Source organism: Anas acuta, chromosome 7, assembly GCF_963932015.1.
Source record: "Anas acuta chromosome 7, bAnaAcu1.1, whole genome shotgun sequence".
Classification (NCBI taxonomy): Eukaryota; Metazoa; Chordata; class Aves; order Anseriformes; family Anatidae; genus Anas; species Anas acuta.
Window position 1 is genome coordinate 36,835,125 of NC_088985.1, and position 25,000 is coordinate 36,860,124.

A 25,000-nucleotide genomic window follows, 5' to 3' on the forward strand; every position below is an offset into this window, starting at 1 on the left:
TTGCACGAACCGCTCCTTGGGTGAAATTGCCACGGTGCCCGGTGTCACGTGCTGCCTGTAGGTAAAGAAAAAAACCCCACCTTGCTTGATAAGAGAAACTTATATTATTTATATGGAACAGAACAAACCAATTTACAAGAAAGGCACTTAAGTGGGAAGCTTATTTATTAATGAGCGTAGTACACAAGCTAATGGGGTTGTAATGCAGATTCACCTAAAGCTCGGAGGACGGCAGTCTCCAGGCACTGTTCACCACTTCAAAAGGAGAGAAAGCATACTTCAGGAATATTTCTGCACAACTCCAGACACAGTTATGTAAATTACACTTTTGTTTGTCTCATCTTGGCCAGAAGGATCTTCGGTGGTCGTCTCCATTTCTCCTGCCATGGGTGATTTCACAGCAGGAACCTCCCAGCTGCCAGGGCTGCAATATTCAGCTGGTTTTGGGTCCAGCTTCGTGCTCCGTGTGTCCTGCACAGCTCCCCGGGGCTGCCCCGGCTCCCCAAGGGCTCTGCACCCACAGGAGGTGGGCATACACCAAACCTTGAAGCATGAAAATGAAGGACCATACTCCTTTTATCACTGTGTTTGTTTATTTTCCTGCTGTTATAAGGTTGTATTTCTATGCAAGTTCTGGTTTTGAGGCATCATTGGTAAGCAGCAAAACAAATTCTTCATCGGGTAATGACCTTTTAGGAACGGTTCTGCCAATGCCAGTGAGACAAAATCCCAAAGCCCTGTAAAAAACCTTTGGAGAAAGACAGAGAGTGTATTTATTAACTGTGTGGTCTTAACTGCCGTGAATTAGCGGTATTCTCTAAGCATCCTGTCCTACGGTGACATCAAACTTGGCTGCTGAGTGCCTGTTAGGAACCCTGATTTCCGTAAGTTTCGTGATTGTTTAGTCTGATGCTGAACTGCAGTAAGTGGCAGTGTTTCTGTGGTTTTGGTGTATGAATACCTGGCTTTAATAAATAACCAAATGCCATTGCTTTGCACTGGTGTTGGAAGCCTCACAGTAACACGGGAGGGCCAGGCTAGCCTCAGGGACCTGTCTGATCCCTGTCCTGCCATGCTTCCACCCTTACAGCTGCCTCTGTGTGAAGAGCATCTGAAGGGCCTCAGTGACATGGCAAAACTATTTTCATAATTAGTTTTTTTTTTTTTTTTTTTGCAGCAGCAGCACACGGGCAGTGCATCTGATGGGATCCCGCACACGGGGCATAAGATGAGCCTGTGTTTAGTCCTAACAGGAGACGCTCAGAGGGCAGAGACTGTGACCCACTCTGGGAAGTTAGTTTGAAAAATGGCTTTATGAGCTGAATTCTTAAGAGTTTCCTGATTTATCTGTATCTTAATTCATTTTAATAGGCTGGAGTATCTGCAGGTGCTGTTGATTATAATTCGTGGTGCTCACTTTCATCTTGAATTCGTGCATTAGCACATGTCAAGGTGGACATCTAGAGTCTGCCTTGAGTTCCCTTCCATCAATTTCCCCGTGTGCCACTGGAGATCACAGACCTTGCTCTTGCAGCAGCGTTATGAGGATTGTCATGTGTATTTTAACTGCCTTCGTTTTGTGAAGGGTAGTGTGATGGTGGTGGTTTTTGTTGTGTTTTTTTTTTTGGTTTGGTTTGGTTTGGTTTTTTAATCCATGCATACCAGATATTGAATCTGTCTTAGATAAGTAGAAAGATAAAAAATTTACTTCAGATACCATCTGGCAGCTGCACAAAGCAGGCAAAAAGTGGGGAAAGCAGTGGTGAATATCCTGGACCAGAGGAGCCAAGTGGGGAAACGAAGGAAGTCTGGTGTGTGGTGTAAGGGTCCCCGGCAGCCAGCCCTAACACAGTTAATTGCCTGTGATAAAACCGACCTCGGAAGTCTGATGGGAGAATTCTTTTATACGGGAAAAAATGTTTTGTAACAATTTCTTGTAAGTGCTAAAATTAACTGACTTTCTTTTAACCTAATTATAGATAGAACTGATGGTATCACCTATGCTTAATGTTGCCTAACATCCTGGGTGAGAGTGTGCTGCTGCTTATAACTTTGCAGAATATTTGCTTTTTCTTTAAAGCATTTCATATGAAATGTCTGCTTAAACGTTGCTGGTGGAGGGTCTTTTGGGCATGTGATTGATTTCCCCCATTCTCAATTTAGAGCAGGTTGATCCTTTCCAGTAAGAAGACACACAGAAATTGTGTGTGGCTTTTTTTCTTTTTTCTTTTTTTTTTTTCTTTTTTTATTTTTTTTGACAAATCTTTTAGTTGTTCTGCTGCCAAACCCACTGATTTGAAACAGAAAATACTTATGAAGAGGCTACTCTGATACTAGGAACATTTTTGTTCTCCAATATGGTCAAGCTGTTGGGCCTTTGGAAAGTATTCATCTGTTAAAAGCTTAGTCTTTTGCTGATGCTGTACTTTTAGAAAGGATGATCAGAGCAGTGTTTTCTCCTGCAGTTGCTGTTTTTCTGGCCACCCCGGGCCAGCCCTGGGTATGTTATGCCACCAGTTTGATTCCCTTTCTGTTTTATTCCCAAAGTCCAGGTTTCCATCCATTTATTTTGCATTATGTCTTGGAGCCAAACTTGTAAGGAATAAAACCAGCCCCATGAAGGGGAATGGGTCTCCTGAAGAAGGCGAGTTGAGGGTGATAGGCAGGAGGTGGGGTGGTCACCAGTGTAGAAAAAGGGCAGAGAATTGAAACTGGACAGTGTAAGGAGAGGGTAGGATGCTGGCATTGAGTAGGCAATGAAACAGGGCTTTGGGCATTGAAACACAGGACAGAAAATTGAGATGGGTGAAGAACCGTAACTTTCCAGTGGTTGTCTTTGCGCTTCTCCATTGTTTTAACAGAGATCTTTGTCTATAATGAGATACACTTCTTTGGAAACACAAGAAATATGTTCAGGAAAAATAAGCTGAGACCACACGTAGTATTGTTTTCCTTGAACCTGTTTCTTGTGTTCCTAGAGAAGTCTGCCTCTCACTGATTGTTTTGTTTCCTCCATGGTCTCACAATGCTGTATCCCAGGGCAAGATCTTGTTTGAAATCTGTGTCTCTCTATATAGGATTCCAATCAAAACTTTAATGGTACAGGGCAGCGAGTAGCGTTTAATGACCTTCAGTGCTATCACTTGAGTCTTTTGGGCATTGACATTGATTTTCCTTATCTTGGCATGTGAAGACAGGAGTCTCACTCCCTTCTTTAAAGTGTTTGCTGGTACACACTAGTAGCACAGAATAAGCAGGCAGCATCCTTCCAGGCACCACAGCTGGCCACGACGATGGGCTGCACACACTCCTTTCTTAGACAACCTCCATACGGTACCCAAACTTCATTACTTGCAAAAGTCAGAAAAAAAGACTAGGCCCCTTGGATTTCTGTGTATTTTACTCGAGAAGTAATCAGTATATTTGAAATCTGTATATGATCTGCAGCTTTGTGTCCAGGTGCTTCTTTTTTCAGGTTAAAAGGTACCCGTAAGAATTTTAATCCTTAACAATAACTAAAAATAGAATGGAGAAAATATTGCAAAGGTTGTATGAAAAATAATGTCTTACTAAGTTCTGAGATCTTATACCTTTCCATAACTGCATCAATTTCTTCTTAACAGGTCTTAAAAAGAACCATAGTAGGGACAGTTCAACAAGAATTGTGTTTTTTTTTGTCTCTCTCCATTACAGCTCTCATCCTTTTTTTAATCTGTTACTACTGTCATACAGACACTTCATTTATAAGAAGCTAAATTAAACTATGTAAGAATGCGCTTCCCCGTGAATTTCAAGCTTAAAAAGCTGCTTTGTTCATTGATTCAGTTGTGGGGAAAAATGCAACACAGGCATACGGCTATTTGAACTCTTTATTTGCCACATTTACAATATTAATAACACTGTTTCTAGAAGTTGTCACATCAAGTAAAAGATCTTCATTCCAGACTGTCTTTTGGGGCCAAATTGAGACTGGATGCATGCATTTAATAAATTGTAGTCTCAAGTAGTCATTTTTGTAAATAATTAGCTTCAGTGAAAGAATAAGTTAGCATATTGTATGCATCTAATGTTGCAAATGTACATACAGCAAACTTTCCTATTAATCAACAGTCAAGCACTGTAAGTTGGGTCTCATACATAATGAATTGTTCTTAAACCTCTTGGGTTTCATTGATAGAAAAATAAGAGAAAACACGAGTGTAGTAAGCTTTTGAATAAAATTTAACGAGATTGCTCTGCATCCTGTAATTGTTTTGGAGTCATTAGAGACCAGATAATTCATCCGCAGTTTTGGGGTGGCTTTAGCCTTCATCTATCAAAGAAAGACTATTTAAATGACATTTAGGTGTTGATAAAATACATTTTTATTTGTTTCCACAATGAAGGCTTCATTGAAAACACCAGTTAAATCTATGTAAAGAATAATGCTGCATGACTGAGTCTCATTTTAATGTTAATTTTTGAGTTCTAATTATTACTGATTCTTCCATTTGAAAAGTAACACACCAGCTATTTCACTAAGAAAAAAAATGATTTGGTAAGACAGCCATTTGAATGCTACTACAGAGATGTAGAGGTATAAGGAAGATAGTAGGATAGCCTTTGCTTTTCAGGCATTGCAATTGTTTATACATGCCTGGTTTCTGTTGACTTCATATGCATGAGTGTGTAGAGTTGTCTTTAATCAGATGTGAAATACATTAAGAAAAGACATTAAAAAAAACATAAACAACATAAACTTTAAAATTACTCTTGCCTTTTGTATGTATTTACTCACAGAAGAGCTACTGTTCAGATGCTAGAGAATCAGCAGTGTGATTTAGGGACTCGTCAAAATTAACTATACTAATGACCCTAAGCTGTGGAGATGCTTGATCCCCCTGATGTGCCCCAGCTGATTAGTGCCTAGGACAAAGCTTAACCATGGCAGCTCACTGCCAGGAGGCATCCTGCATGGATCGTAGCTTTGGTTGGTACTTGGGGCTGTCTGAGGGGCAATATCCAGAGCCTGAGGGGCAATATCCAGAGCAAGAGGCACGAGGGAGAAGGGTCTGTGTTCAAGCACACGGGCTTGTGTGGTCTTTGGGCTGCAGTGTGGTACCTTCCAGGGGGGAAAATGACCCAAGGAGCCCTCTTACTCACTGGTCTCGGGTCACTTAGAGACTCTCTGGTCCTGTCAGATGCTCCGTGGACTGTTTTGTTTCTCACACGACTCATAGAGGGGTTATGGCTCCATCAGAAATTCTTCCCCGAGGTGATGACAGGATTCTACTGTAATTGGGCAATATTCCCAAAAATGTTTTCCTCTCCACCCATGGGCAGATTCCTTCTGTAAGATCATCTCCATACGCCTGATGTCAAAAAGCTTTCTTTTTTTTTTTCTCCCCCCCAGCAAGAGGGTAAAAGCCATTCCGAAGTCCACCCACACTCGCCGTGGCGTTTGACGCTAAGTAGGTCTGCAGTCTCCACGAGAGCCATGTCTAAATTGCTGTCAGATCGCATCACGCGCTCTCGCCGCCGAGCAGGGCTGCCGGGTCATGTCAGAGCCCATTCGTTATAGTTCCAGCCTGCTACAGCAACGGGCCTCTGGTCTTTCTCTCTTAACAAGAAGATTAGCATGACAGCCGCATGGAGCTCCTTACGTGCACTCACAAAACACTTGTTTCGGTTGGGCTTCAATTACCACTGGGACCTCGGCGGCCGAGCTTTGGTCGCCCTGACGTCGAACACCTTTGGGTCCAGCAGTCCTGGTCTTGCTGATGTGAAAGTCTGTGTTTTGGGAAGGTTTCTATAATCTTTTCCCCTTTTGTGGTTGTAGTTTTGGGGGAATTTTGGGGAAAGGAAAATGATTGCTGATGATTGCTTTCACAGCATTCAAATCATTTCAAGAGCCAAATCCTTCTGAATTAGGAACAGTACATCTATATTTTACTATTCAGTTTTCTGTTAATGAACAAAATCTCCTATGGATGTGTCTGTGTCCAAATATCATTATTTTTCACTTACCTGAACGTAACAGGATATTGCAAATCCTGTGATTTTCAGTGCCATGTGTACCACAGTGTCAAAACACAATTCAGTTTGTAACAGCCTGGCAAAAAACCAAATTTCTGTGATAGGACATTGGATAGTTGCACGTAGAAACAGACATTCCATATCTTTTTTCTTTTTTTCTTTTTTCTTTTTTTATTTATATTTTTATTTGTATTTTAGGTTTTTATCCCTGCTGTTCTCTGAGTGGAAGTGTTGTAGTTAAAGTAATATAATAATGCAATTATCTGAGTTTACCCATATGTGCCAGTGGCCCTTTGGTGATTGAAGTTTAGTTTCATAGGGAGTTGCAGTTTTTGTGTTAGTTGGGAGGCTTTTTTGTTCTGTATTTTAACTGAATTGAAATAGAGGGCAATCTTCATTAGTTCAGCATTTGTAGCCATTCATAAACTTCTTCTTAGGCAAACCACTAGAGGGTGAGGTAAGTATCAGTGGATTAGATGTTCAGGTGTGTGTAGCTACAGACGGTAGAAGCTAGCAGTGTATATTATGTTCAACCAATCAATTATATTTAATAGAAACGTAACTTTAATATAAATATACAAATAAATATATAAATATGTTGTGGGTGTTGATATGACATTGTCATAATGTTTTCCTCCCTTTGCCCTGAGGAAACTGCCAGCAGAGCCATATATTCTCTTTATTTTAAATCACGTAACTCAAGGTCTATCATGTAATGTTTCAGTTAAGTTTTATAAGTGATGGACAGGGGCAAAAAGGAGCTTAGAAATAAAATAAATAATTAAAATCCTACCAGTTTAGAAGATGGGTACCCGCTGAGGCTTTTCGTCGTGAAACACAGCATTTCTCTGGTTTTCATAATGGTTAAGATATTTAGAATGATACTGAAGCCAATTTGCTGCTTACATGTTTATTTTGGAAGCGTGCTAGAAACTTCCAGTTCTTGGCAAATGGTTTGGAAGGATCCTGTTAAACTGAAACAGGTGGTGTTTCTGACTTTCTTCTCCTTTGCGCAAACCATATTTTCCTTTATTTCATCACATGCAAATTTATAAGAAGTCATGGAGGAGACACGGCTGGGATAGGAACCTCAGGAGGACACCTCTCAGCTGCATGGAAGCAAGAGCCTGGTGACTTCCCTAGGTGGGGAGGTCAGCCTTAAAAAGAGCTGAAACTGAAATAAATACGTGGGATTTCAGTAAGAGTGATGTGGAATAGCTATTGTACATGTAAACTGGAGCAGTAAGTCTGCACCCAGGCTGTGGTGGGTTCCCATGCTGGGACAAGACCTTATGTTGCTCTTGGACTTTGTCACCACCACGAGCTGAACGCATGGGCTGGAGGTCTGCAGCAGCAGCAGTTGCTCCTGGCCTTGAAAGAATCTTCTCTTGGGAGAGATCCAAAACTTTAGGAAAAAAATATATATATTTTTAGTCTGCTTTTTATAGCTTGAAAAACTCATGTTATTTCTATTCGAAGACTATGTAGTTTTAGTTAGGCATCACATAGTAAAGCCATGTAGAAGAGTCAGTCATTTGCAGCTGAGTAGCCTTTTAACATCAACAGAAAAATGTTTTTTTTTTTTATTTTATTTGTTTGTTTGTTTATTTAAAAAAGGACATCTAACTTACTGAACACACATCATCCTCAGTAATGCAAACAAACTTTCAGTTTAATAAGCCAAACCCCTATAGTTATTACTTAATGACCAGGTAAAAATATAAAAAGAAATGCCACTTGGAATTTTTCGAGAAGCCGGACAGCAGCTAATACCGTTCAGTAATGAAAGCAATTGCAGTGAAAAAAATCCAGTGAAAGTGTGAGTGATTTAAATAACACTATTGCATTTAAATAAATGCTTCTCATTATTCTTGCCACATTGAAAAAAAAAAAGGTGCCGGTGCTTTTTAAGAAAAAGTAATGCAACTCTCCAAGGCAAAAATAAAGGAGTTGGATTTCTTATAGCTTCTTTTTGTTTTTTTGTCCCCCCCTCCTTTTTTTCATTTTTACATGAACATGCTTGGTTTATTTTCCTATATAAAAAAAATATATATACATATATTGTTGAACCACAGATTTGAGACTTAAGCTTTCTGCAGGTAGGTCGGTGAGTCCCTTCCTGTGCCCTTCTCCAAGACAAGGAGCATGGAGAAAAGAGGGAGCCCTTTTCTTGTTCATTGCTAAAGATGAGGCACAATTAGTTAATGTAAGAAGGGCATTTGCCTCTAACATTACACAAACTTTTTCCTGTCCATCTTGATGTTTGACATGATGAAAGACTAATGTTTGGAATGGGCATTCAACCTTCCCAGGAAGCCTAACACTGAAAGAGGAATTTCACACGAGGGGGAAAAATTTCCCGTAACGTAATTCATCTGCTCTCCTTTTCTTCTTATGAATGTTTTGAGACTACTTCTGCCGTGCTTTTTGAAATAGACGTATGGTTTAGTCGGACCAAAGTGTGGCTTTGAAGCCTCAGAAAAGCCTTTTAAAGGCAGCTGGTGTTTTAAGTTGAATTTTTAATGACGAGGTAGTTTGTAGAAGGAATACTGCTATGCAACTTTGGAAAGAGAATGGGGAGGAGAAAAGGGAGGGGAAGGAGGGCCAGGAGAAGACGCCTATGCATTAGTTATGTTCTTTCTTTTTCTTTATTAATGTCATCAAATTCCCAGGAATAGTTGTTAGCATTTCTAGCCAAGCAAAGTTAAGGTGAAGATTTTTTTTATCTTTCTGCCAGTGTGAGCCTTCCAGCGTGTATGTTGGTGAATCGACTTTGTATTCTACAGTAGAAGAGATCAATGCGCTCTTAGAAAGCGCCACCTCTTCTTGCAGAGCTTTGCTTTTCCTGACCGTGGTAGAAAGTGGAGATTGGAGACGTGAAAACACGTGAAGTGATGGGAGAACCTCCCAGAAAAATATCTGGAGATGTTCAGCAGTGATAAGGGGCTCTCCTTACAAACGGTAATTACAATTAAGGCTTACATCCAAACCTTTGTGCCAGGGAAGACCTGGTGGAAGGGAGAAGTATATATGGTGGTGGTGAAAACATATCCTTGTGTTGGGGTAGATGTGCTGTGGTATCCGGCAGGCTCTTGTAGCACCCCCAGCCACACAAATAGGCAAAGCAGCTGCTGTAATTCCTGTCTTTTCAAAGAGAGGGGCCTGTGGTGGGCCTTTACGCTGCTCCTGAGTGTTCGATAAGGGGCTATAGGCCTGAAGGTTGCCTTGTGGCTTTAGACAAAGCCCCGGGAAGCCCACAGCATCAATTTCAGAAGCACTGCACCTCGCCAACCTGGGGGTGCTGCCCCCCACCCAGGGCAGACCGGCGGTGCTGGGTGCAGGCCTCAGGCCGCGGTGGTGGGAGGCCGCTCGGGGGCTGCCTGCTCACAGAGCAGCAAGGAGATGTATTCTTTTGGTTTTATTATGATATTATAGCCCAAATCACTTCCAGACTCCCAAGTATGTGAAGCAAGATGATGTGAAAACCATAAGGTTACTGTAGTTTTGAGTGCTTTCTATGCTCTTCTGGATAAATGGAGCAGAAAAGTCTCCCAACTTGTCTTGGAGATTTCAAAGGCATTATTATATTCTGTAGTTATGATATTGTCATAGCTCTAACAATCCACAGTAAAACTGAGCCCTATTCTGCTGAGTGTTGTACATGTGCAGAATAACTGATTATCCTTGGTGTCGAGAGCTTGGGTTTGAGGTCTGTGTCACACAGATATTCATGTGAAAATGTTTATGCACAGATTCTCAGACTTCTTTTTCTTTTTTTTAGCAAAGAAATTATTGCACTGCAAAATAACATAAAGTAGAGATCAGTTTCATAAACTGATGCTACTTTCCCCCTCCGCCTCCACTAAAAAAAAAAAAAAAAGTAAAAAAAAAGTGAGTAGTTTGGTAAGTAAATGGAAAGAGAAATGGGATTGCGTTTAATTTCTAGCAGACTGGATCCAAAGCTGATTCTGCAGTTTTGCTTTTCTTCCACTCCAAGTCATCAACTCGTCATATTCTTGTGCTGCTGGAGAATTTTAATTGTCCACCTCTGTGTCCCTCTTCTTCTATGCCACTTTCTAATCGGTAATTATGTGGCCTTCCATGGTTAACAATTAATCAGAAAAATGAGTTGGGGCTGGGAGAAATCGCAGGGGCGTTTGATCATGCACCAGACAAGTGAGGGTTTTGCTTCTGAGAGAAACCCTGAAACAGCTTCCGACTGCACATCATTTATCCTATCCAGAGGCAGGGCGGGTTGGTGTCTGATTACACGGGTGTCCTGTTGTGTTCAGCTTCGTGAGCTTTTGTGGATCAAGCATTTGAAGGTGTTAGGTCTTTTTGCAAAGGTGCCTTGTGGCAAAAGCAGACCCGGTGTCTTTCATGCCATTAGTGGTACATGATGCATTTAATTTTCTTAGGCTTTCTGCTAGGAGGTAACTAACAAAATATTTTCTCTCACTTGCAGCACACTCGAGCATGCTGGGGAATTTGTTTTGGTTTGATTTTTCCCCATAACTGTACGGCAGAAATACTCTGCTTTTCTTCTGTTTCAGGATCTCATGTATTTTGATATTTCCACAATTTTCTCTACTTTCTACTCCCTTGTGACAATCCAGCCGATAGCCAGAAGACTATTCTGTTGGGTTTTACCAGCATACTGTTGAGAAACAGTTCTGGGGTCTGGCTATATTTCCAGATGGGAAAAAATAAAATAAAATAAAATGCAATAAGCAGGAAATCAGAAAGGATGGTGTATCGGTGGTATTTAAGATTCAGGGTACTAGAAGATTGCTGGCAGGGTTGCTGTTTAGGCAGTCGCTTTTGATGTTGTCTCATTGCTCTTCCCATGGTTTCTCTTGGGTTCATTGCCAATGGGCTGTGTTTGCTTATGGGTTTGCTAAAACCGGTCTCTGCACCCACCACACCACGGTCTTGTAAAGCACCAGCAGAGCACCACGATCTCTTCACTGACGCTGTTTTGCCTAACCAAGGGCATATGGCATATGGGGAAACATGTCTGAATATTTGCAAATCTGGTGTTCACATTTCCAGTGCTCTCACACAGGCATTGCTCTTCCAGAAAAAAGGAATAAAAAAAAAATAGCAAGAGAGAAAGGACATTTTTGTTTGCGGGTGCTTTCTGTTCGTTTGCTTTGCTCTTCAGTATCCTGAAAGCATGAGCTGCCATTGAAAATCAAATGAGTTCTCAATTGCTTCCTTCCAATTCAATAAGTGGAGGAAAGCAGAAACCTGCCAACGTCGCTGGAAGGAAACGCGGAAGAGGAAAGCGCTGGCTCTGCAGAAATCTGTTTCCTTTTCTTCTTTCCCTGGGGAAGGTCCCTGGGGAGACAGGACTGTGCCCGTAGGGGATGTGGTGGAGGAGCCTCACTTCCAGGGAGGCATGAGGATGTGGCCTCTACCAGCCCCTTGGACTTGGGTGGTTTTATCTCCTTGCTCCCCAGTGTTTCCCACTTACATCTGGTGTTTCCTTCTCACCGATCCTTTATTTTTTTTTAAGCAGGTGTAAGCAGCCATGTGTCATTGTTGCATTTTAGGAGGTGATGAGGATGAATTTTTGTTACTGCTGTTATGACTCTCATCACTTTTGTCAGAGCAGAAAAAAGACTCTCAGTCTATGACTCACGATTGAGTGCTTCTGAGATGATTCATTCTTCTGCTAATGCTGGGAGTATGAATATTCATTTTTATAACTTTTATAATTAATAATTTTACAATTCTCTCTCTGTCCGCAGGGCAGAGGCGTCGGCGGGCTGCGAGGTGTGCGAAGGCGCGGAGGGGATGACGGAGCCGCTGAAGCAGTGCACGGCCTGGCTGCGCGCCTACTTCTGCGAGCCGGCGAGGACGGAGCAGCTGCCCGTGCCCCCCTTCCACCACCCCCTGCTCCAGCAAGGTCAGTGCCACCCTGACACCGTGCTTTTGGCTCCCCTTGCCCTCCTTCTTGGCCACGGTGGTACAAATGATGCAGTTCGGCTCCTGCCACGTGCTGGCTGGGAGGTTTGAATATGAACACGTCTGAATTTTTCAGTAGATTTTTCAGTAAGGTTGCTGCTCCCTTAAACTCTTGTCTTGCCAGCATCATGGGGCTGATGCTTGTGAGAGGACAAGGAACAGACGTGGAGTTGGGTGCCACGGGGAGCTGTGCTCTTATCTTTCTGATTGGTTTTACGTTTGATTCCCCAAAATACCTACAGATATTTTGATACCTGTAGACAATGGACAAGTGCTATTACAAAGCAGTTACAATGGTCATGTATTTTGATGAAAGCACAGCATGAGAAAAGTTCCTTCTTACCATTTTCCATTTAATGGACATTTTCCTGAAGACCTTGTAAAACGAGTCAATCACATGAAATGAAGTAGACCCCCGAATTAAGAAAATAATAATAATAAAAGCAGAAGTCTGATTTTGCAGTGGCTCTCCATGAATGTAATAATTTCACAGAGAATAAAATTTTCATTTTCTGAGATCTATGTTTTAATTGAATTAGATGATATGTATATATTCATAATAATAGAGCACCAGAAAGGGGCTCGTACCCTCTGCTACAGAAGGTAAGACAGCACTGTTCTTTATATAAAATATGAAATACGTGTATTTTTTCTTTGTGTGTGGTTCTAGCTGAAAGGCAATTTTTAAATATGGGTGCATAGATTCGTATTTTAAAGTATAGGGACAATACATAAGTACTCGTGTAAAACAATTGCCAGTTTTACATGTGGAAAGGAGCAGCTGTTTTTATAGCTACACATTCGCAAAACTCAGCTGTGTCTACTGCTAATTACTGTTTTTATCCAAATTCTTATAAATAATAGGTTTCTTCCTGCTGTTACACTTTCTTATTCTTAAATGGCAGCCTCAACGAGCTGAACAAAACCAAAATGTGGTTGTTCTGCAGAGTGTTCTACAGATAGTCAGACTTTTGTTTCCAAAGGATGGGAGCTGTAAATTTTATGAACTTCGCACAGCACCTTTATTTCAGGGTGAACTTCTATACTAATTCTTCTATATTATGAAAATTTCTCAATGCAACATCTTTCAGACTTAAATTGAAGGGTTGGTGATGACTTTTTAAAATTTTAAGTTGTGTACTACACTTCTTCCTCTGATATTTTTACAAACATTCTCATTTTTATCAACTAAAAAAATAATTATTTAGAGGTTTTTAGTGAAAGCATCCAACTAACATATGGGAGAATAAGCACTGACAATACGATGATATATCATTTGTTGGAATTGCCAAAATTTTCACAAAGTCCCATCTTCTGGGTGACTACGTTATCATCTGACTATTTTTTTATTAGCTGGGATGAAATTAAAGAGCTGAATTGTGAAAACATTAGGATTGGGATGAACATGAATGGGCAAAGCTGGTGGCGTTATTGCTGTTGCTCATTCCATCTTTGATTAAAAAAGAGGAGTTCTGTTTCCCAGATGACTCACTAGAAGACTGCAAAACACGTAAAGTAATGCTTCTACTTTTATTAATTTTTCTAACTTGGCTACTGAATTCTTCTCAGCTGGGCTAATGAAGTCTTGTGATGGTGATGTTGCTTCTCCTCAGGGGTTCCTGCCGTCAGCAGGCCCGACCTGCTGGGGGGCTCTGGCCTTTCTCTGGGCAGCCTCCTCCCCGGGTGTGGGCACCCAGCTGGCACTGTCCCCTTTGTCGGAGGTGGCCAGGGGCTTTCTGGCAGCCTTGGTAGGTGGCCAGTGGCCACAAGCCCCCTGTGGAGTCTCTCCAGCATGGTGGCAGCGGTGGCATCATGGAGGCCGCGGCTGTCCTGCCCTCGTGCTGGCAGCAGGCTGTGGTGGGTTCTGCACTGGGGAGGGCTGAAGTGTTTTTCTCGTTGTAGTATGCACAGGTCCAGGTTGTTTTAATTTAGTTTAGTTATTTGTGCTTGGTCTGAGACCAGGTGTGCGTGCTTTACAGGGGGAGGCACGTCCGTAATGGAAATGCTAACCCGGGACTAATTGACACAAGTCACATTGATGTGCTGCTGTTTGTATATATCCTCTTACATTTTCTTCTTAGTGCTACCTTCAGATAACAGATGAAAATAATATTGGAAGGAATATGGAAATACATGTCAAAAAAATTTGAAGAAATTATTTTTAAAAGTTATTTAGTAGAAACATAGGGTAAAAACTGCATTATAATGGCTTAAATTGCATACTTCAATTTTTCTGTAAGTGAGAGTTGCAGTACTGCTAAATTAAGAATTTGGTATTTATTTACTTTTTCACATTTACATTTGAAAGTGCCTACTCATTTCTCCAGGCACTTAAAAATGCAGAATAAACACAAGTGAGAGCATGAAGATCCAAAGCTGTGAAGGCTTTTCTCTTCACACCAATTTCCTTACATGTCTCAGTTCATCAGCAGCTCTCTAACGAGTCGCCAGAACCTTTGGCCCATCTTTTCTCCCATCCCAGTGAGTATGACCACTTACAGTACCGTTCTTTGATCCTGGCCTGTGCAAGTTCCATCATCAAGTGCTTTTGTGATAAGAGCTGATTATTGGATATTTTCTTTCTTCATTAAGAAGTCCTTAGATCAAACTGTCTTTAATTTTTTTTATTTTTTTTTCTGTGGAAGTGTCATCTGAGGACAGTAAGGGCTTTGCTTATCTTATGGTGTAGCATATCTTCAGGCCTTCAACGCTTCACAACCAGGCTGAGGGACCTGCGGTTGGCCACACGAAACAAATTCAGCTGTGTGCTTTCTTTTTTTGGGCTCCTGGAGAAGCAAAGCACCAGTCATCCATCGGACACCGAGCCCCGTCCAACAATCCCTGTGCTGACTGTGAAAATGAAATAACCGTGTCATTATGCGGCCATAATTTGGCTGCCAAGTGCGTGTGCATTACCATCGCACTGGCAAGCTCAGTTCTGACACTTACTGTTCCAGCCACACATCCCGTGTCCTAGATTTTCTAAAGTGCCTTTAATTCTCTAAATCACTATTAAAAGGGGGGAAAGCATCTAAAAGCACTCCAAATATGCAATTAAACATTCCTCCTTGTAACTCGTCAGCGGTAAAGTTTGACTCTGAGGTGCTGGTGCTGTAGCACAGCTTGAGGCAGGCATGAAAAGTTCAAAGCTGGTTTCTCCACACCTCCAGAATTTGTCAGCTCACCAGCTGTCCCCTTCCAGCATACGCAGCCAATTCTGTTTTCTTTTTTTTTTCTTTTTTTTTTTTTTTTAATGTAATTGAAAACTGGAATTTTCATTGATTTGCATCATGGGCAGTGCTCAGTGTAGAATTTCATTGAACTAGGGAAAAGTAGGTTTTTCCCACTTCTCTGTAGTGTAACTTCAAGGTGTTACACCTTAGGAAAATGACAGAACATTTATCATGGAGAGTGATTAATTGGTCTTAATGTACCATGGTCATTAGCCCCCTTTATATATGAAGAAGAAAAATTGACCTTGTTGTTGTTTTGAAGCCTATGCATGAGTTGCTTGATTTGTGAGTTCATGAAATGGTAAAGGAAATGCTAAATTGGCCAGTCATGAATTTCCTGACTTTTCTTTATTTGTGTCTTACAAACTTACGGGTTGAGACTGCAGAAAGCATTGCAGCACTGGGCGCTGCAGCAGGGAGCAGTTGTGTGTTTCCAGACCAGATGGCTTATTAGAGCAACAAGAGCAGAGGAAATTGGACACACACAAGAGTTTTCCTTTGCCCTGTGACAAGCAGCAGCCCTGGGGCCCTGCTCTTTGCGTGCCATGCCATGCCCAGCCTCTGTCATCGCTGGACAAGCTCCTTTAGCTTTGCAAAATGACACTTTTATTTCTCGAGTCCAGAGTTCTTCAGTCGTGTCCCTGTACCAGAGGTGTGGACCCAGTGTGAAGGTGTTTTGTGGTGGCCCAGCTCAGCCACCCTGCTGTGCTGATTACCGTGGCTGTGCGAGGGAGCTGCCAGCGTACAGGTCTGTGAGCGGTGCTGCCTGTAAGCGAGGGCAGCAAAAAGCTGTGAAAAAGCCAGGGGAGAAACAATTTGAGGATGGAGACCAGGGAGGTGAGCTTTGCCAACCAGCTTAGGAGCTGAAATTTCCCGTGTATAATGCATGTTACTCATCCAAGAAAGGATACTGATGAAACACCTCATACATAATGGCAGCAGAGTCTTCAAAGACATCGGTAGTACCTCCATTCTCCCTTCAAGATGACTTTGCTCCGTGCCCAGGCCTGTAATCAATAATTACCCTGTGATTTCCTGGGAGCCTTCTCGTTCAGAAACTCGAACCAAAGCACAGTAGACTAGCAAACCTGGTGTAGTTGCCACCACAGGACAAAGAAGCACACTGTAAAATACTGGTTACCAGCTAAAGAAACTATTTATTTTCATAATTCTGTGTCACTCTCTGTGGAAGGGGACTTTGTCCTGCAGCTAACAGGGAGACTCTTGCTCCCTTGCTGCATGCCCCCCTGTCCCTCCCGGGATCCACACGTGTCCGTGGGATCTCTCCCTTCACAAAGTACCTGTAAAGAAAATCCTTCCATTAATAACGTCTCTCTTGCTCTTACACCTTGCCACTAGTGGGAGCACTTTTGTTTTACTGTTATTTTTGTACATCCTAAACTATTTTAAAAAATTGCAGCAAATTAAGATAAAAGATAAAACGCTAAGATAAAAACGTAGATATTCTTCATTCTCTCCGTAAGTCAGCAAAGACCAAAGTATTTTTTTTCCTTTTGGTGGTTGAAATGCTCAAATCACTAGTTTTCTGAAGATCGCAGGGCTGTTGATTTGATTTACTTCTGAGACATCATATTCAACATGCCCTGAATACTTATATTTTTTAAAAGTGTTTTTAAAGACTGTGCTGCTTACCCTAATTGCTGTGTGAAGCATATCCTAAGAGTAAATGTTTCTCTCATGCAATTTAGCCAAATGCTTTTTCAATACATAAAGTTTACTAAAATAAGAAAAGCATTTACAGTATTAAGATCAATACAGATCTCTCTTCCCTTGCTTTAAGTTGAAGGTAGTAAAACAATTGTAAAAATTCTTTACCTTTACTGCCTAGTAAAGCCAGAAAGTTTCAAACTTTGGGTGCCGGTTTATAGATAGTAGGATAGCAACTCTGTACTCAAATTCAGCAGGAAAGAAATGGCTGGGAAATATTTATCTATATAATATATTAAAATATATGTGTGTGTATTATATTGTAATATATCATATATTATAATATATGATCATATATAAATAATAATATATCATATAGTGTGTGGTATATAATATTATAACAATATATGATTATATATAATGGCTTTATATATGTGTATATATGTAGATAGATATATATGAAATAAAGGAATGAGTAAACTACTCTTCAGGAGCTTCATAAACAGAGTATAGGTCTGAGGCTTCCAAGGCTCGAAGTGGAGAAGCTGTGACAAAAAAAAAAAAAAAAAAAAAGATCAGAAGAGTAGGAGGAGGACACTCAGGGGCATCAGATGCCGGAGCAGCCATAAGCATTTATGTAACAAAAAAAATATGTAATGTTATGGTTTGGTGATTTGCAGCCTTGAGGAGAACAGGAGACAATGGGAAGTAAGGGTGGTAAGAATAGGTGAGAACAGAAAGGGTGAATATGACCTATGAATGATTTTACTAAGGTGAAGGTAACTTAGATCATTAATAGAAAATGTAAGCATAAACATTGTAAGTACATCTTAAACTTCAGCGTTTTCTGACTCCTAGAATGATGTTTGCCCAGTGTTAGCAATGCAGTAAATACTAAAGGGAATTAAATTTTCATGATTTTAATATCTTTATTAACTTGTAATTCTTAAAGGGATGGCCTGTGGATATGAGACATATCTATAGAGACGTACATATATCTGAGCCTTACATAGTTTTAATTTTCTTCAGTCCTGTGTATGTCTTGTAACTTTATTTGCCCTTTTAAACTAAATTGCACCTACTTTTAAATGACTCTTCTAGCATGATCTAATAAACATAAATCCATACGCAATATCTGAAATATGCTAGCTGGCTGGAGCTTGCTAGGATGATAGACAGTTGAAGAATATGGGGCAAATAATTACTTCTGCCTCTTATCAAACAATTGAGTTATCAAGTTCACTATTAACTCTTCTTCCTAGATATCAGATGCACATTTTTTCACTATATGATAACAGAGTATGAGACACAGTGTCTTTTTTTTTTTTTCTTTGATTTTTAAATTCCTAGATTTGTAGGAGGGAATTTTAAAAAACATATTTGCTATGGGCAAGCCAACCTAATGGCCAAAATGCTGCTTCTTTTTTAAAACTGACCAGAAGCCTCTTTGCAGTAAAAATCTTTGTAATATTTTCCATGTGCACATGGACTGCCCAGACTTTGCAAGTGGTGGTAGCAGACATACAGAATTGTGGTAGGAAACCTTAGGAAGGAGTTAGAAGGCAACAGCAGGAGCCAGGGCATGAAGCTGGGTACATTGACCAGCTGGACTTACATAGATATGTATTTAAAAATATATTTGAGTGGAAGGGATGGTGTATTGGCAGCACTAACTCACACCAGTGCAGTGCAAAGAAATAAATGACCAAACCCCGAGCCAGTGAGAGCTGTTGGCGATGTCACTTTATAGATTGCCCTATTCAGCACATAACCATCTTCAACAGGAAAAATGGAAAATTCAACCTACAGAAAAAAATGGAAGAGACAGCCTTGGCCCAGTATTATCTCTGCATGGTTACCTTATTTCCAGTGAAAAATGGAAAATACAGTAAAGTTCAATTGGGAAAGTGTAAGTCAACCAGCATTACCAAGTTGTACTTATATTTTGCAGAACCGAATTGCACTGATAAGTAACCTGCTGAGGAGGAGGCAAGGCTTGATGTTTCCTTGATAAGTGTAAAACATCATTCCCACCATTTATTTTTTCAAGTTGTGAAATTCTCTTTATATTTTCATATTCAATTCACTAAAGAAAAGAGTTGACCAAAACCATTACCAGCTTTCACTTATTTTCATTCCTGCAGCTTCATCAGACATGCTAATGCATTTATATTTAGGCTTTTAGAAAACATGTTAAGGTAATATGAAATAATCTGCTTGAAAATGTTAGTACTTCACATATCTGGACATGGTAGATTCATGTGCAAAAAAATGAAGAGTTTCATATTTCTGTCTGCCAACTCAAAATTCAAATTCCATAAACTGGCACTTTCTTTTATTACCATTTCATGTAAGAATGGTTTTGACGATCAGAAAGTTACTGTTTTCCTAGGTATTTAATGGATTTTTACAATCCAATAATTCCCTACAATTTTCTTCGAACAGAAATCAATCCTCCCCAACCTTCAAAAACAACAAAACCAAAAACTACCTCCGTTATTTTTGTGTTACAAATTCTTTTTCCTTCCCAGTTGGCCCACTGCGTTGTATCAATTGCCTGTACTTAAAAATAAATAAATAAAATAAAATAAATAAATAAAAAAGAGCAGTACAAATACCTTCTAGACAGAAGTATTTACAAAATTCCTGACTTGGTTCCTGTTGAATTCAGAGCAAAATTCCCACCATTTTCAGTGGAAGCTCATCTGGTTTTAAGTGTATGTTAAGTCCTCTTTATTTTTGCCCACCTGTTCACTGTTCACAGGATAAATTATCTGCCATACATAAGCCCTTTTTGACAATTCAAATTCCTTTTTCCCGTTGTCCCTGACACACAGTCAGGGTTTAGGCAAAACCATCAGGATGCATGGATTCCCAAGATGCCAGAGGAAATGTAGCTTCTTATGGGTGACAGTTTTTTGGTGGTGCCAGGCAGAGCAAGCACTTCCTGAGGTTGGATCTTTGAAAAGAAGCTAAAGGACAGGGAGAGCAGTATGTCTGTATTACCATGGGGAAGATGGGGAAGACGGTGAAAGTGTCAGTTAGTTAAAAAAAAAAAAAAAATGTATTTTCAATAGAATAGACCTTTCTGGTCAATATTCTTTACATTAATTATTCATCTGCTCATGTTATGAAGGGGAGTTATCAAAATCAGGTCCTTTCTTCCCTCTTGAAATACAAGGAGTAAGTTGATCCTGATTTTAATAATACTTTCACCAGACATGGTAGCTTTGGACATGACTGCTTGTATATGAGGTTTCGATAAAAAGGTAAGAACTGAAGGTGGAGAAAAGCAAATACCAGCATAACAAAGACTCTGTACCTGGAGCTATGTGGCTATTGTCTTCACCTGAACCTGCAGATCTTTGCAACCTCCTCACAGTGCAGACCGATGAGGAGTAAGTTTCATATACATGTAATTTGTTTTTCCTTTGATTTGTTTGCTTGCTTGACATACTGGCATGGCAGCCCGATGTAACATTTGCACCCTAATTAATAAAATATGTAATCAAGAGGAAAGAAAATAATTTTATAAATATAGTCCCCCCACCTATTTGCTTAATAAACTTTCAGCCAAGTTTTCCTTATCAAGGAGAAGTAACACCAGAACTCATATGCGTTCAGCCTGTTTGGTATTTCAGAGGTAACGTGTTTAATATGACTGCTGCTGCGACAACTGCCTTGTTTCTAAAGGCCATTGTGATGATTTTTTTGTTTTGGTTTGGTTTGGTTTGGTTTGTGTTTTTTTTCAGAAAACAAAAAATACTGTGATGTTTATGACACCTGTTATGTTATGGCTACATAGGTTAATTAATTTGAGAGGAAGCCATTTTCTGCCATAGGTATTTGCTGCTGCTTGACCTCAGAGTGCCTCTTTCTGACCCATTCCAAGATATTTTGCTGTATCTTCTTTTGGAGCTTGTAAACGTAAGAGCTGACCATTATATTCTAGGAAAAACAAGGGCTTGCAAAAACATACTTCTCACTAGAAATTTACATCCCACACTCCTCTCAGAATAAAATATGCAAGAACCAACATAAATGGCATACTCTTTTTTTTTTTCTTTCTTTTTTTTCCCCATGAATTGGGCCTTTGATGTTCAAGAGGAGCCAATATTAAAGGACATCCCTAGAAGGCTGTAGAAATTGTTCCTATTTATGACAAATGTAAAATAGTACAAATCTAGCTGAATGTGATGGTGTCATTAGTTTGTGAATCGCATCCTTGAAAATAACTGTGGAGGAGCCAAATCGGTTTAAAAGAAGATAACAAAATGGTTTAAGCTACTTAGGTTGAATGCCAATTATATTTTAATATTCAACTGAGCATATTTTACTAAGAAAAAAGGCAGCGTCGACGCATGCATAACTCATTGGCAGCGTCGACCAGCTGTGCCACTCTTCTCTTCGAATCACTTTGTGCATTTTAGTAGCATGGTAATTTAGTAGAGAACTACCTGAGTGATGGCATTTTCAATGAGCAGGTAATCTACAGAGAATTTTTATATGGTTATGAGTTCTGTGCTTCAGCCTGGCAACACAAAAATACATCAAGACCAATTACGGTATCAACTTTCAGCGTGATACCCTTGCCACGCAAGTGCATGTATTTCTGCCCCAGGCATTTCAAATTGCATCTAATTTGAAATCTTTGGGGTTTTAATTAAATTTCAGAATATATGGAATTCTTCATTAGTACCTGCTCTGAATAGCAGATTATACTTCTCTCAGTCTCTCGTTAAAGAAGTAGGCTGTGGTAAATAGCATGTTCAAGAACTGATCATTTGTGGTGCCTGGATATTGGGAACAGAAATAGTGAAATGCAAAATAATATCAAAAAGATTATTAGTCCAGTGAGGGACTCTTGATTTGTATTTTAATGGAATTTTACATTTCTCTTAATGATTTGCAAATTGTCCTCTGATTATAAGATGCATTAAGCTTTTCATTTTAATGGAGAGACACAGCCATTAGCAGAAATTTTTTTCTGTCTTCTTTTTAGAGTGCTTCCCTGCAGCAGATAAATATTGAAACCATTAACACCTTTTGATGTACTTTATAGTGCTGCAGCTTGGACCAGTACATGAATGAATGTGGCCTTTTATATTTTAGCACTTTGCTTGAAGCTCATGATTGTCTTTACATGGGTGAACAATGACTGAAGCTATACGTTTTCAGGCAAGCAATAAAATAATGTGTATTTCCCTGTAATTAATGTTCCAAATGTTTCAGTGAATATCATTCATATTTAATGCAAAAAGAAAAAGTAAAGCCAACAAAAGTCAAGATCTGAAATTCAGATTAAGAGTGCTCTGACCTTAAGTCTGACCATCTTTTAAGGGAGGAGGATCACAGTGTCTCTCCTAGCAGGATTTCTTAAGAATTCACAAACAATTTCTCAGTGGTGAAGTACACAAACATATTCTTTGTTGCAGAAACAAGAATATACGCTCTTCATTTGTCGATATGAAAGTCAAATTTTCTGCTTGCTATCAGCTTAACATGAACCCTTAATGCTGTATAAACATGTTTGTCAGTGTGCTGATTTCATTGGGTTTGTCAGAAGGGCATGGAATAAGGAAAAACCCTCTTTTGTGGCAGGCTGTGAAACATATGTAGTATTTTTCTGATACTGCAGATTTATGTAAAATAATTGGTCTGCTAGCTTAGGAAAATACGTACTTGTTAAACTTACTAACTTATTAAAATCCCCGCAATATTCTTTAGGCACTTCAGAAAAGCAAATCATTCTTTGAGAGATGCTGAACGAGAGTATTTTTGAACAACTGTGCTGTTTCCCCAGCCCCGTGTGCTTCTCGCACCCCAAATAAGCCAGAATTTCTGTCTGCCCCTTGTAGGCTTTTCCTCTCTTGGCCCATTACATCTTTCTGCAAGGGCTCCCGCCAAACAAGGTGGTTACTTTAGGGCTGCTTATTAATTTAGCAAACTCTAGTCTCTGAAAAACCATCAGGGGTCACTGATAGGACTTCTCTGTGCTTGCTTCCAGGATGTCTGTTTAAATAATTTGAATCTCGGGAATTCAAATTGCAGTTCATTTAGCAGTGCACTGTGTATGATGGCAGTGTTATCAGTCAAGAGGCTAAGTAACTTCATGAAATCGCAGTTTATGTCTTCACAGTTGTTTTGCTGACTGCTTAAATGTGTGCTCCTTAAGAAAAAGAAAAAAGAGAAAAGAAAAAAAGCTCTGTAACTTTGAGGTTGAAGCCAGAAAATTCTAAGAATTAATTGCTGCTGCTTTCATATGTGCCTTGAAAAGATGTTGCATCATTTGTGAATTAGTGTTTGCAAAGTGCTATGTAAGTGTTTAGCTTCATACATTAGATATTTATAATTCAATAATAAATTAATACAAACTAAAAAAGGAAATCAGTACTTTGATACTGACTTAATTTGTATGTAGTAAGCAAATAGTTTCATTTTATTACAGTTAAGCAATTTAATGATTATTATTTTTAACTTGCCCATTTACAAAGAAACTTATAGAAATCTAAAGAAATTGCTATTCATACTTCACACAGACAACTGAAGATCTTATAATTTACTTTGTTCACATAATGGAGCACATTTGCATTACATATTTCAAAATTAAAATATATTAATTTTCTAGGGCAGGTTATCTTTGGTAACACAATCTTCACAAAGCAACTGAGGGTGCAGATTTCTTGATCCAGAGTCATTTGGGAGTGGTTATTTAGGGCCATGTTGAAAAATGAAACTGTAAAAACACCTCATCAGTGTAATTCTAAGTGGAATTATGGAGAAAAAGCAATTATGCTTGAAGCAGCAAAAACTGCAGGAGAGGCAGTGCATCCTAGCCTACCTCCCCTTCTCACACCCGGGTCCTCTGCCACCACCCTGCCTGGAGGAGAAGCACCACAATGCCTGCTTTGACATAACCCTGTCGTGACAATATCCATCATTGTGGGAGTGCTGTTGCTCGATAGTTTTGAAGAAAGAGATCCATGATTCTTCAAAATAGTCTGACTTAGTGTCATCCTGTTCTGTGGCTGAGTACAGAATTGTTTTGTGAAAATGCTTCCTGGGGTACCTGAGTGAGGGAAGTTTAATGTTGCAGTCCACAATACAGTAGAGTCATTGGGAAAATATCTCTGCTACTACGACAATATCAGAAATTTCAACTTGTAGAATCAGTTTTGCACCAGTCAGTATCAAACTTCACTGGTTTATCCTCATTTACATCATAGGACCACGCTGGAGCCATGAGATGATAAAAGGAAAATCGTGTAGGACATATTTATGAAGTTTAGAGCCCACAGCTTCACATTTACTTTGTGGTGGTTCTAGGTCCTGTGTATGTGTGAATGGAGGGCTTGGGCAATTAGAGCTCTTCATTTAGGTTTGTCATTTAATTGCCCTGGAGATTGCCAGGTTTGCTCAGAGCTGGGAACTGCCCCGTTGTTGCCCCGGGTCACCAACAGCAGCAAATCAACTGTGAATGTGCAAGGCCCCGAATTTAAATCATCAAAACTTCAAAATTCATTTGCTGTCCTTTGCTTTTTCATTTTTCAGGACCTTGAACCAAAGGTCAGGATGAGTTTGAACTGCTGATGTTAGTAAGGCTAATTTATAGGTATGAATTGGAAATCATGCTTTATCAACACGTGTGAGTAGTTGAATTCACGTTTTATTTTGAGTTCATTAATATCAGAATGACAATTCCAACACACCCGTAAATCTTCAGAAGTTTTTGCAGAACCTCCCTGCCTGGTGAAGTTTAACTACAACCAGATGGTCCTACCGACCCTTCCTCAATCCCACTGTAATTAGGAAACGGCATCTTCTGTGATTTATTTAGGAGCTGTGGACAGGTTTGTATGTCGTGTTACCAGGATGAGTCAGAAGAGCTGGATCATAGCAGCACATGGGAGGCTGCATTTTTGTTATGTTAAAACAATGCAGATTGAAGTAGATTAATATACTTTCTGTGTTTTGTGGTTTTGTTTTTTTTTGTGTGTGTGTGTGTGTTGTGTTTTTTTTCCTTCCAAGGACTCTTCTGATAAGGATTTTTATTGCTAAAAGAGAGCCAGGTTCAGTTCCCAAGTTCGATCTGCAAATTGCAGCTGATGAGGCAA

General features: G+C 39.9%; 1 protein-coding gene across 1 annotated transcript in view; it reads left to right on the forward strand.

Moving 5' to 3' along the window:
* MGMT (O-6-methylguanine-DNA methyltransferase) overlaps positions 1–25,000 on the forward strand; it is a 154,386-nt gene that overhangs the window by 108,438 nt on the left and 20,948 nt on the right. The window contains exon 4 of the mRNA XM_068689253.1: positions 11,769–11,926. Within this exon, the coding sequence (XP_068545354.1) occupies positions 11,769–11,926 (158 nt within the window). The remainder of the gene's footprint in view (positions 1–11,768; positions 11,927–25,000) is intronic.